At 39.6% G+C, this 12821-nt stretch overlaps 1 protein-coding gene across 1 annotated transcript in view; it reads left to right on the top strand.

Annotated features, from left to right (window-relative positions):
• LOC137925942 (aminopeptidase N-like) overlaps positions 1-12821 on the top strand; it is a 65671-nt gene that overhangs the window by 48483 nt on the left and 4367 nt on the right. The window contains exons 8-17 of the mRNA XM_068769438.1: positions 805-1014; positions 1266-1399; positions 2453-2651; positions 3307-3505; positions 4588-4750; positions 5732-5868; positions 8950-9029; positions 9484-9593; positions 10505-10672; positions 11364-11507. Coding sequence (XP_068625539.1) covers positions 805-1014; positions 1266-1399; positions 2453-2651; positions 3307-3505; positions 4588-4750; positions 5732-5868; positions 8950-9029; positions 9484-9593; positions 10505-10672; positions 11364-11507 — 1544 coding nt within the window. The remainder of the gene's footprint in view (positions 1-804; positions 1015-1265; positions 1400-2452; positions 2652-3306; positions 3506-4587; positions 4751-5731; positions 5869-8949; positions 9030-9483; positions 9594-10504; positions 10673-11363; positions 11508-12821) is intronic.

The raw sequence follows: 12821 nt of genomic DNA, 5'->3' as shown, positions 1-12821 counted from the left end.
TATATCTTGATTTTTCGTGATGAGCTCACGGAAACCGGGGTTCGTGAGCTAAAAACATTACTTAAACAAATCGTATCCCAAAGACGAACGACCAGTGACAACGGCATAAAAAAACACTTCACTCCTCAAGCCTTCTACTTAAATATCACCCACACAGTACTGACTTCACTCACTAGTTCACAATACAATGTATTCCTGTCTGGTAGTACACTGCCTGTTTGTTAAGTTTACCAAGATGAGATACGCGTTCAAATTAAGTGTTCGCACCTAAACCTTTCAAGTTTTACATAACAACATGTTTAACGAGAGAGAGCCAGTACTTGCGGCATGGGTCATCCCCCCACCCCCTCCCTATGTGGACCGACGACATAGTTAAGGTTGCGTGAAGTAGCTTAAGGCAGCACATGACCAGTCATCGTGGTGATCTTTTGGGGAAGGCATATTCCTTGCAATGGGCGTCCATCGCCTGAAAAGATGTTTGTTATATAAAATTTCTCCTGATCCTGAAATCCTGCCGTATTTTCTTATATAAAATTTATTGTCTCGTCGCATTCCTATAGAAAAAACGAGTCAATGTAACATATTTCAGGGTGATTCGAGATAGGAGTAAAGGCCTTAAAAAACTTTTTACTGTCAAAGAGCTATAGATTCATCCATTTACAATTTTTACACCTATTATCGAGCACCCTGTAGTTATTATTTTATTCTGTAACAGTAGATCATGGAGACATCGTCAGGATTTAAATTAGTATTTATGGAATCTTCTGCTATAAATGTAAACTTATAATTACTATCTAATTCCAGGTGATAGCACACGAGCTAGCGCACCAGTGGTTTGGTAACCTGGTGACAATGAAATGGTGGTCAGACCTGTGGCTCAACGAAGGCTTTGCGACCTTCGCGGCGTCGGTCGGAGTCAACGCGGTGGAGCCTACATGGCAGGCTGACATGAGCTACGCCGTGGATAACATAATGTCTGTCCTCAGTCTGGATGCCTTGGAATCATCTCATCCGGTGAGTTTATTTTGCTACCATTCCTTTAGCATATTTCAAATATACAAGAATTTTGAATTAAACGTAGATATGTAAAACATAGTGAACAACTTGCTTAAAAGTGTATGTATATATATATATATATATATATATATGTATATATATATATATGTATATATATATGTATATATATATATAATTACAAATGTATACATATACAATAATTAATTTATTATATAATTACAGTTTGTTAATAAATGTTTATGATATAGGTTTCTGTGCCTATTGATGATCCTAAGCGCATATCGGAAATCTTCGACGAGATATCTTACCGCAAAGGGTCAACCATCATTCGTATGATGACGATGTTCCTGGGAGACCACGTCTTCAGGGAAGCCATCAACAAGTAAGTACTCCAAGCAGAATAGAAAATAAATAAAATGTTTAAAAAAAAAAAAACATTCACAAGTCTAAATATAAAAACTTTCGACGACCTTAAAGTCAAAGAAATCTTTAAGAAAGGCCTATGTCCAGCCGTGGACATCCGCAGATTTCATTTTCAAGTTATGTTAAAATTAAAGTAATTAAACGCAGAATTATTAGTTATAGATTTAAAATTTGAAGGGTTTGAATTGTTCATCTGTTATACTAATTTACAATCACTATTTATATAGTAATCACACTAAAATATATAAAAATATTTATTTTTCTATTGAAATACGACAGTCATAACAATTTCTAGCAGTATATAAGTCTGCGGGGATAGTAAACAATAATTATTTTTTTTATGTATATAGCGTTTATGATCCCTATCGTTGGCTACTACGGCCACAATACTTTTATGTCAAATCATTCTTGGGCTTTCGAAATTCGAACGACGATTTGAATTCAGTCGCCGTCAGTGACGCTGTCGCTGTAGTTGCGTTAGGTCATGTGAATTGTACACTACCCGGCGATAAATATTGCACATCGAACTTTCGAAAGAAATAATCGGCTAATTTCAGCTTCAAAAAATGTTAAATAAAAAGGGAATTCCACAGAAATAAAATTCTTTATTTACGAGTATATCAGTATTATGACAGCAATGTTACGTCATCGTCAGCGGCGCAACGAAAAGGGGAATTCCACAGAAATGTAATTCTTTATTTAAATCGGTATTATGACTAACGTTACGTCATCGTCGAAATGGGGAATTCCGCAGAAATACAATTCTTTATATACATCGGATAAAAGAGAGCGCTCTACAATACTTTCGACTTATTGGCTGACGATTTTTATTTGTTTAACATTGTTTTTATAGTTTTAAATCTGTATAGAAATGGGCTAAATTTGATGAATATATATACTTCTACTTCGAGTTGTTAATAACTCTAAGAATTACCGCCCCTAGGAAGAATCCTGCAAACTAGATGGTTCAGTCTTTATGATGTTTGGTGATGAAAATAAATTCACTTTTCAGTTATCTAGTCAAACACTCGTATTCGAATGCGGAACAAGACGACTTATGGGCGGAGTTGACAGCGGCGACGCGACGTCACGGCGGCCTCACGAGGAACGTCACCGTCAAGGAGATCATGGACACGTGGACCACGCAGACAGGATACCCCCTGCTCACTGTCAACAGGGACTACAACGACAAGTCCCTTACCATCTCTCAGGTAACTTGTCAAATTAAAGTTTTTTTTTTTAAAAAAATTGGCAATGAAATTACGTTTTATATGCCTGATATTTATTTAATGGAATCAGGCGTTACCTCGCGGAAGTCCATCCTAAGTAAGAAAAGGACCAATATTTAGCCACTTCACAGAGACTCTGTGTTTGGCACTAATCGGTGGGACGTGGCTCCTGAAGATGCCCCGTGGAGGGGTGAAACACGTGTTGAGTAATTTGGCGGTGGCGGTTGTGTGATTCGCATTGTTTGCCGCATACGCTTTTATCAGCGGGCTGGCGGGCGGTGCATTTCATTGCACGACCACCACTGCATGTGCAGAAGTGGCTAAATATTGGTCCTTTTCTTACATGCCTGATATTATTACCAAATGATATCTAACCTTTTTACCTATTTTTGACATATATAATTACAAAAAATAAATACATGTATAAAGTTGACAAAAATGGACGCGTTGTTATTAAAACTATAATATATTTAGATATTACATATATTTTATTGCAATGACTTCCCACCTTTTTGGATCTTTACCCACTTAATCACTACTAAAATATTTTGCCCCCCCTGATTATATACATGTGTATCCAATCAAAAGCCTAATTTAGTCTAGAGTAGGATTACAGAAGTGTTTCACGTTTAAACAGAAACGATACCTGGCGCTGGGCGCCCGCGCTAGTACGGAGGCATCGTGGTGGGTGCCTCTGCGAGTGCTTTGCGAGGGCGAATCCAACGAGGCAACGCCTCCGCAGTGGCTTGCCTCAGGAGAGGGCGTACGCACGCTGCACCGTTTTGAACACGGGGCTTCACCGGACCAGTGGGTACTTTTCAATCCGGACATGATCGGTAAGTTTATAATAAGGAAACCTAGAATGTAGTGGTTGAGGATGAATGTATGGCTAATGGAATGAAGTGAAATGGGAAAATTGTAGAATGAAAGAAACAGTACGACAGATAAGATGATATATGAAAGAGAAGAATGATAATAATAATAAAAAAAGAAATGAATAAATTACTAGAATTAAAAAGTTCCTGTCCCACACGAGATAGGGGAACGAGAGGTCACCAACAGCGGGGATCATTAAATAATAAAAATAAAAAAAAGATCGGTAAGTTTGCTCGCACACTCTATCTTTATATTTTTTTGGGTAAAAAGTTCGACATTCTTAGTATTGGTAGTTGATACGTATTTGTAATTTTAATTATTTATCACTGCCAGCAAAATTTATCGTATTAAATACGAAGAAAAAAATACAGGATAGATTGCAATTTTAATGACAGGCAACTATAACATGCGCTGGTTCAGGGTTTGGTAACCTTTTGAGTCGAAAGAACCAAAAATTACTGTTTACAATATTTCAAAGTTTTCAAAGAGTCACAATTTTTTTTCTCAACAATTAATAATAGTTGACATAATGACAACAAACACGATGTATGTCACGGGGGAGAGGTTTACTTAAAAGCAAGTGCAATAGGCTGAGAAATAGAAATGGTGTCCAAACCTCGTCAATAGATTCAGAAATTTTTTTGAATGTTTATTTTTATGAAATAAATAATATTTGCGTATAGACCTAAAGAGCCGCAGTTTCATATCCAAAGTAAACAAGTAAAAACAATTAAAAAAAACACGATTAACTATAAATCTATATGCATACACATCTTAATCTAATTTTAAAAAGTTTGCAGTTATTTATTATTCTATTATCAATTTTTTATTGTTGTAGTTATTTATTTACGCGTTATTTATTTACGAGTTATTTATTTATGAGTTATTTATTTATAAAATATTTTATTTGAATGCATATAAGGGATCATGGTGGATGTCTGAACATTATTTTCATTTACAATTGGTTATACAGAGCTGACAGACGGGGAATGAAGGAATGCCATATTAAATTCATCCTGTATATTACTCTGGTTCGTTCCAGCTCCTTACCGCGTGAATTACGATGAGCGTAATTGGAAGCTGCTCGTGAGCGCGATGACCAGCGACCGGTTCACTGAGGTGCCAGTGCTGGGTCGCGTGCAGCTGTTGTCGGACGCTTTCGAGTTGGCCTGGACTAACCAGCTCGACTACAGTACCACTCTTCAGTAAGTTCGCTTAGTCCTACAGATTTACACTTCATCATTTGATTTTATCATCACGTCTTCTGGTAAACATAGGCCGTACCTATGGATTATTTTATATAGGCAAAGTATTTGACCTCTGTTTCGCCTGATGTTAAGCGATGACTAGGTTTATCATGTAAGAAAAGGACCAATATTTAGCCACTTCCGCACATGCAGTGGTAGTCGTGCAACAAAGTACACCGCCCGCCAGCCCGCTGATAAATGCGTATGCAAAGTGACTCTGTGTTTGGCACTAATCAGTGTAACATAACTCCTGCCCCGTGGAGGCTTGAAACACGTGTTGAGTGATTTAACGGTGATAATTGTGTAATTCGCATTGTTTGCCGCATACGTATTTATCAGCGGGCTGGCGGGCGGTACACTTTTTTGTACGACTACCACTGCATGTGCGGAAGTAGCTAAATATTGGTCCTTTTCTTACTTAGGATGGACTTCTGCAAGGTAACGCCTGATTCCATTAAAGGTTTACCATGATATATACTTGCCTAGAAAAAACCTTTTCACTCTTGCCTGCATCGAGCTTCCTCCGATGTCCTTAGAAAGTCGTCTCTCCTCCTCGTGGGTTGATCTCCTGCTCTGCTCTCCGGTCCAAGGTTTCTTGACAGTGATCAATTCATTGCAAGTTCAACTGGGTATTCCGCTGGCCTATGTTACTTACCTTGGTCTTAGGATTACCTCATCAGGTATTAGATCTCATTGAGAAGTAATATAGCTCTCCCCATGGCTTGTTAAACGACTGTGAACTTTCCAACGCATTTCTTTGCTGTAATTGATAAACGAAATCGATAGTAAATTACCAATAAAATTACAAAGATACGTATAATACTAATATAAGAGTAATTACAATCATCACCATATCCTCAAATGCCATGGTTACAGCTCTTGCACTATACGATTCCAACGACTTCTTTCTTTTGATTTTGAGGTTATGTACCTTTGCAGATTGGCGAGCTACCTCCAGAAAGAGACGGACTATCTCCCACTGTCTACAGGACTACGGGCGCTGTCGAAGATCGAGAATGTCCTCAAGCGATCTCCAGACTACGGAGCCTTCCAGAAATTCGGCAGAAGACTCATTGGTAAGTTCTTCTAACTTCTGACTTGGTATAGACTGATATATTCTCTCGTGTTTTGCCTTCTCATATCTATATGTATGTCTGAAAGTAATGGTCAATCTATATCATAGATGCACAGACCGCAGCCGACCGGTCGAATACTGGTGGCCCGCCGACAGCAAAAATTATACTCTCGTACATTCGAAAAATATAGAAAATATAGAATTCTATTCCAGAATAAAACCAAAAAAATTTAATTACCTATACTTCTGGCGGCCGGCCCGCCATCAGTTCCCGAGTGGCCCCTAGTCTTAATAAGTCTGTGCAACCATGATCTATAAAAATGAAGATAAATCTATAAACATATTATTTTTTTTTGTGACCCCCGCTATTGGGGGCCTCTCGTACCCCTGTCTGATTTTTAGGACAGGGACCTTTTTTTACAAATATTTTTTCACAAAGTTTTTTATTTCCATAATCATCTGTCATTCATCTTAATATCTTTTATTCTTTTCTCTCTATCATGTTATATTTCTTTTCTTTTATGCCCTTTTACTCTACTCTTCTTTCTTTCATCCTCTTATTTTGTTTTACAAATCTTATTTACTAGGTATGTTATCACAGTTGTTTACTTATAGTTATTATTTATTTTACTTCAGTCTTTCTTGTTTTCTTTTACCTAGTTTTGTTTTTTTGTATTGCTTGTGTTATTATTGTTTTGCAATACTTGAGGAATTCGTTCCTAGTTACACTTTCGCCTATCAGGGAGGCTATTGACTCCTCCCTGATTTGAACCCCAGACCGGCACTCGAAGCCGAACCGGAGTCCCCCGAATGCGGGACACCGGGCCACAAGGTGGATCACGGTCTGGTCCACGCCCGGTTCACAGAAGCACGAGGGGTCCTCCTTGAGCTTAAACCTATGAAGGTACTCAGAGAACCCCCCGTGCCCCGTGAAGAGCTGGGCCGAGACCGCGTCCACCTCGATGCTGCGGAGCACGCGGTAGGCTGAGACGGCGTCCGGGAAAAACATCCTCGTTACCGAAGCCGTCGTTCCTTCCACATACCTCCTGTTCCATTCGTCGAGCGACTCCAGTCTCAGTTGCCGCTTGACGAATGAGATGGGGCATTCCTCATATACAGGTTTGCATTTACTCTTCAGGGCCGCTTCCTTGGCCAGCTGGTCCGCCCTCTCGTTCCCCTCCATCCCCGCGTGCGCTTTCACCCAGAACAACCTTACATCCTTCCCTTTTTCTCTCGCTTTCATCACGTTCTCCTTCACTCTTAACGCTAAGGGATGGAGGGTGTCCGATCTTGCGACAGTTTCGAGGGCGGACCGCGAGTCGCTCAGTATGGCGCAGGCTTGCGCTGACTCGCCGGCCGCGTACCCTGTTGCCTCAGCTAGAGCCAGCAGCTCTGCCTGGTATACGGTGCAGAAGTTGCCCAACTTGAGCTTTTTTGTGTACAGCTCTGCGGCGCCCCGCTTGACGCAGAACGCCGCACCCACCTTATCTTCTATGCGGCTGCCGTCGGTATAAATTACCAAGTCGGCAGCCGCGGTGGCAAGTCGGACTTCCTCCGCACTTTCCCTCAGACAGGAGAACTCCACACCAACTTGACCAGACGGGTGCGGTAGTCTCAGGTAGCTGACCGGTACCTCCAGGTCTCGGTCCCTTACCACCTGCCGGGAATGACCCTTTCTTATTTCAAATAAGCGGGCTGCTTCTTGGACCCGAAGGTCCAGGGGAAGCAACCCGGCAAGTATAAGGGCCGAGTGCAGGGACGCGGTCCTGTGGGTCCTCGCGATCTTCTGCGCGAAGCCCCGCTGGACCGCGCCCAACTGCCTGCGGACCAGCAGCTTCCTAGCCGCCGGCGCCCATGCACTCGCTGCATACAAACTATAAACGTATTGCTGAGGGGAAAACTTAAAAGAACATCTCCTTCAACTTTTTAATATATTCGTTAAGGCATTACTAGGTTTCTTATTGAAAGGAAAAATGCTTGGAATAATTAAAACAACATTTCTTTTCAACGGTTAATACAAGACTGAAGTAGAACTTCTATTAAATATAAATCGAGGTAAGCAGACCTCGATTACTGAATCTTCGAAACCAGGAGCGTTCGTACATCTATATACCGTTATATACACCTTTCTCTGTCGCACATTTCTTCTGTCGCCCTCACACAAAGGACACATGAGATTGGTTGTAAAGTAAGGATTGTGATTGGTTCTGTAAGTAAAGTTAGTTCTAGGATTTAGTAACGAAGGTTTTGTATAAATATGAAGTTTCCGCAAATAAAATTCTCATGTACACGACCAGGTAAGCCTGGTCCAGCTGCCTCAACCTCCATCGAAGTGTCAAATGTGGGTTCTGAAATACAAATGCTTGTATTTCCGCTCCGTGAACATATATCCGACGAAGCTCTAAAAGTCTTAGGGCTAGCAGAAATAACTTCATCGAAACAATAGAACTATTGAAATAAAATTAAAAAAAGACAGTCTTCTAAAAAATATAAATAGTTCTGTTTGTTTTGTGCAATTTGATGGCATTTTTTAAATTTCTTAATAAGTTCACGTACTTACTGCTCAAAAACTTGATCAAATCTTTCTTACAAACATGTTTATAAGTCATTTAGTTTAACAAGAAAACGCGCGAATGAGTAAACTCACTTTTGATACAAAAGATAATAAATACATTTAAAAAACTTTTAAGTTAAACGGTTTTTTGATACCCATATTGTGGTGGTTGTGGAAAAATATGTACCTAGTCCGCCATATTGGAACGGCGTCCATCTTGAATTTTAAATTTTGACATAATCATCGTGTTTTACTAGTGTAGCCCTTTCATTTGATACACAAATTGAGGGGATTAAAGAAAAATATGTAATCCGCCATTTTGTATCGGTGGCCATCTTAGATTTATAATGTTATTGATTTCATTATATTGTATTGTCATCTAAATTAAATGTGTGTACCAAATTTCAGATCAATCTGACAACGGGAAGGTGCTTAAATTTCAATTTCTAATTTTGACCCAAATAAACAAATAAATTCCGTACGGGTCGAACTAAATAAAACCGTTTAAAAATAAGATGCTCCTTACAGGTGACACGTACGCTCGTGCCGGAGGACTGGCTACCGGTAAGATCGTGAATGGAGACGACCTGAACAGCGTCAGGATGCAGGTGGGTTTTAGTTATCACCATCATCATCACTCATAGGCTTCCCTAAGAGATTTTTGATGGCAGATGAAGAAGCTCAGGCTATATAACGGCGTCCATCATGCGCGGGTAGTAATATCATGTCACACAATCTCGTGCTCAAGGTTCATCGATGTGGCGAATACTGCAACCGCTGTTCAGATGCTGGTCCACAACCCGAAGATGCCAATATGGAGTAGGGATGAGGAAGTGGTCGCACGAAACATGTTAAAAGTGAACATTGTAAGAGCGTCGTGAGATACAAAAGAAAGAAGAATTCCAAGTAGAGACATGGTCGTATTTCCGAAGAAAATTCTTCAGTCAATACAGAGAACGCAAGTTACATATTTAGAGAAACACAATTGACTTGTGAATGCTAGAATTTGATATTAATTCCCAATCTAAAATAAGGTCCGTAACACAGATTATATTTTTGCAGGTGACGACGAGCGCCTGGGCGTGCCGCGTGAAGGTGCCAGGTTGTGAGGAGAATGCCATCGCCCTGTTCGACAGGTGGATGAACACACCCAACCCAGATGAAGACAACCCGTGAGTTGCATACACATCTTGTGAATACATCCCTCTATATATACACCTATCCCCCAATTTACACGGTAGATACGTTCCTGTGAAAAACGTGTAAATCGAAAATTAAAAATTTTCAAGTCAAAACCGTGTAAATCGAAAAACTTGCAGAAAATGCATAATTTTGCTATTTAACAGTTGTGATTTTTTTCAATTTTTTTAGGTGTACACAGATATAAAAATAAAATGCATTGACAAGTTAAAATATTTAATATATTACGGATACACTGTTTTTTTATTTAATTACAATACATTAAAGAGAAGAACAAAAAAGAAATTACTCTCATTCTTTTTTTCGAAATCGAAGGTTCGAATTCACTTTCATCACTCGAAGTTATTTGTGCAGATTCGATGTTTGAAGCAGAAATATTTACATTATGAGAGATGGTAATAAAATCGGTTATTAAAACAAAAAAATCTTATTTGGGAAACCGTGTAAAAGCGAAAACGTGTAAAACAAGTACCGTGTAAATCGGGGGATAGGTGTAATTAGTTATATACAGTTTTTTCAACATATATAGATCACGGGGCACGGGGATTCTCAGAGTATATAGTGGTATATATATAAAGTTTTAAGTTCAAAGGGAGTCCCACGTGCATTTATGACCCAGCGGTGGACCAGCCTGTGGTGCACGCAATTACTTGCTATCCCGTGTATAGAAAGGTTTAGAGTGGTTTTTGAAATGAGTAAAAACATTGTCTGCGGCAGCATCGCTTCTTTTTTGGAAGAACAAGAGAGCCTGCCATCTTGCGGTTTTGTTACATTTATTCTTTCACTTTTTATACATGGTTTTTTAAAAATAAAATTGTTGATACATTTTGAAGTTGATATATATTTAAGTTCACTTTAAGACAGTGTATGTTCCTGTTCACAGTATTCCATTGGATTTGAGACGAACAGTATACTGCGTGGCACTCTCCCGGGGCTCTGTTCGGCAATGGCGCTTCGCCCTAGAGCGGCGTCGAGCTTCCAACGTGGCCGCAGCTAGGGACCAACTGCTCCACGCTCTGGCTTGTTCCCGTGATACCTGGATACTCTCACAGTATGTTTCATATAAATAATAATTTTCCAATTAACAAATTACTTATATTAAAAAGTATGTGGCTGCCACTTGAACCATTACATTTGTCGCCAAAATAATTGTTAATTGTTAGAGGTTTTTCAGGCAAGAGCTGAAGTGGAACTTTCCATTATAATAGTAATAAGTATAAAGAGTTTTTGATCGTTTTGTCGCGGGTTCAATTCCCGGGGTACTAACTTATATAAATCACACTTTGTGCATTAATTTTTTATAAATAGTTATCTAACTTTGATAAATACTAGTATTCCGTTAAGGAACACACCGTACAGTTTAATGGAATCAGGCGTTACCTTGCGGGAAGTCCATCCTAAGTAAGAAAAAGACCAATATTTAGCCACTTCCGCACATGCAGTGGTAGTCGTGCAACAAAGTGCACCGCCCGCCAGCCCGCAGATATATATATATATATATATATATATATATATTTCCCTGCATTGTAGTTATTGGTTGTGTTGTTGTCCATGCATTTAAGGGTTAAAGGTACCGATCTTAGGGTTGAAGATATCGCTTTCTCTTTTTATCAAAGTTCTGTTAAATTAATATATCTCATCACACTGGACACTGTGTTTGTGTTAATGCAGTGAACTAAAATTGTTCATAGACTTTCCCGCAATGTTAATATAAGGGTTGATGATTGAGGTATATCCTGCAGGTACTTGGAGTGGGCCATCACCGACGGGTCGGAGGTGAGGCGGCAGGATGCGGCGGCGGTGATCACAGGTGTGACGAGGTCCACTGTTGGATACTATATCGCCAAGGAGTTCATATACGATCGCATCGCTGATATATATGAGGCGTAAGTATGCATTATCATTCGAAGAATCTCTCATGGTGAGGAAACAATGGTTGAAGAATTAATTATCAAGGAATAAAGGCTCGAATCGTAATGTTAAAAATTACTTGTATATAATTTAAGGTTTTTAAGAAGAGGCTAGAATAACTTAGCATAGTAAACTCGGAAATGCAATAAATTGAGCAAAAAGGAACTTCTAGAAACTTATGGAAAGTAAATGTAAAAATAAAGGAATGTACGCTAATGTCTGAGGAATTTAGGTCCTAATAATAAAGAATAAAATTACAAGGCTCACCCAAAAAGCCATAGAAAAGGCTATGTAAAAGGCTTCGCCGCGTGATCACGTCAGAAATGAGATATGCAGAAGAACTAAGGTTCTGACCAAGCTCAAGCTAAGTGACAGCAGATTTAGAACTTCACTCGTGCAACCGAAAACCGGCGAGATCAGAAGGCTTTCCAGCTAGCGCAGGGAATAGATTAAGGCAACGCAACATCACTCATTGTGACGATTTTTGGGAAGAAGCTTATTTCTATGATGATGGTGAAATTAATAAAATAAAATTATTTAAACATCATTATGCCGTAAGATGTCCCCGGTTGGACATAGAACTTTCCCATAGATTATAAACAGTACCGGTTCAAAGCGACCTGCTGCTTCCAGTGTCTTCCGACGACCTTAAAGAGTTTATTCACTTGTGGGAATGTCCTTCGCTACGATTGCTTCTTCATTTCATTAAATTAGCGAATCCTGTGCAGGTAATGTTGCTCCAATCATGCAATAAACTTGACAAGCATTTCAGTAAGATATATAGGAGTGGTCGTAGTACTGTAGCTTCTTGTTCTTCGGTAGCTTCTTGTTAATGTTGACCGCACCTCCGCTAGCACTTATAATGAGCGCGGAGACTCTCAACAGCGCGATGCAAACTTTTGTTGCGTCTACTGTGGCGCCATCTGTCATTAATCCGTTTCATTGCCGCCGCCGCCGCGATGCGATCGACGGTCACGTGGGTAAGAGCTCGTTGCTAGGCAACGCGTGTTTGAGTGGTGCGCGATATGCACGCCACAGATAACATATATCTTTCTCTACGCTCTGTAAAATTTATAATTGGTGTCGTATTTACAATGAGCTACTGTTTATATGGTTGGTTGTTAATCTTAACGAAAGTTTTGTAAAAATTTTTCCTTTGGCGCCGGCAGCGCTAATTCGGGTCACTTGGCTTGTCGCCGGCCGTTTTTGACATTATCGGGAAATTATGAATTAGTTTTTAATCAACTCATCGCTAGTTCTCATGCGTTCTTAACCCTGTTCCCTTACTT

Source organism: Battus philenor, unplaced genomic scaffold, assembly GCF_028537555.1.
Source record: "Battus philenor isolate CCGP_79_NKW_IND1 unplaced genomic scaffold, ilBatPhil1.0.hap1 SCAF_28, whole genome shotgun sequence".
NCBI classification, from domain to species: Eukaryota; Metazoa; Arthropoda; class Insecta; order Lepidoptera; family Papilionidae; genus Battus; species Battus philenor.
Note: the sequence above shows the minus strand (reverse complement) of the source record. Positions and strands in the feature narration are given on the sequence as shown.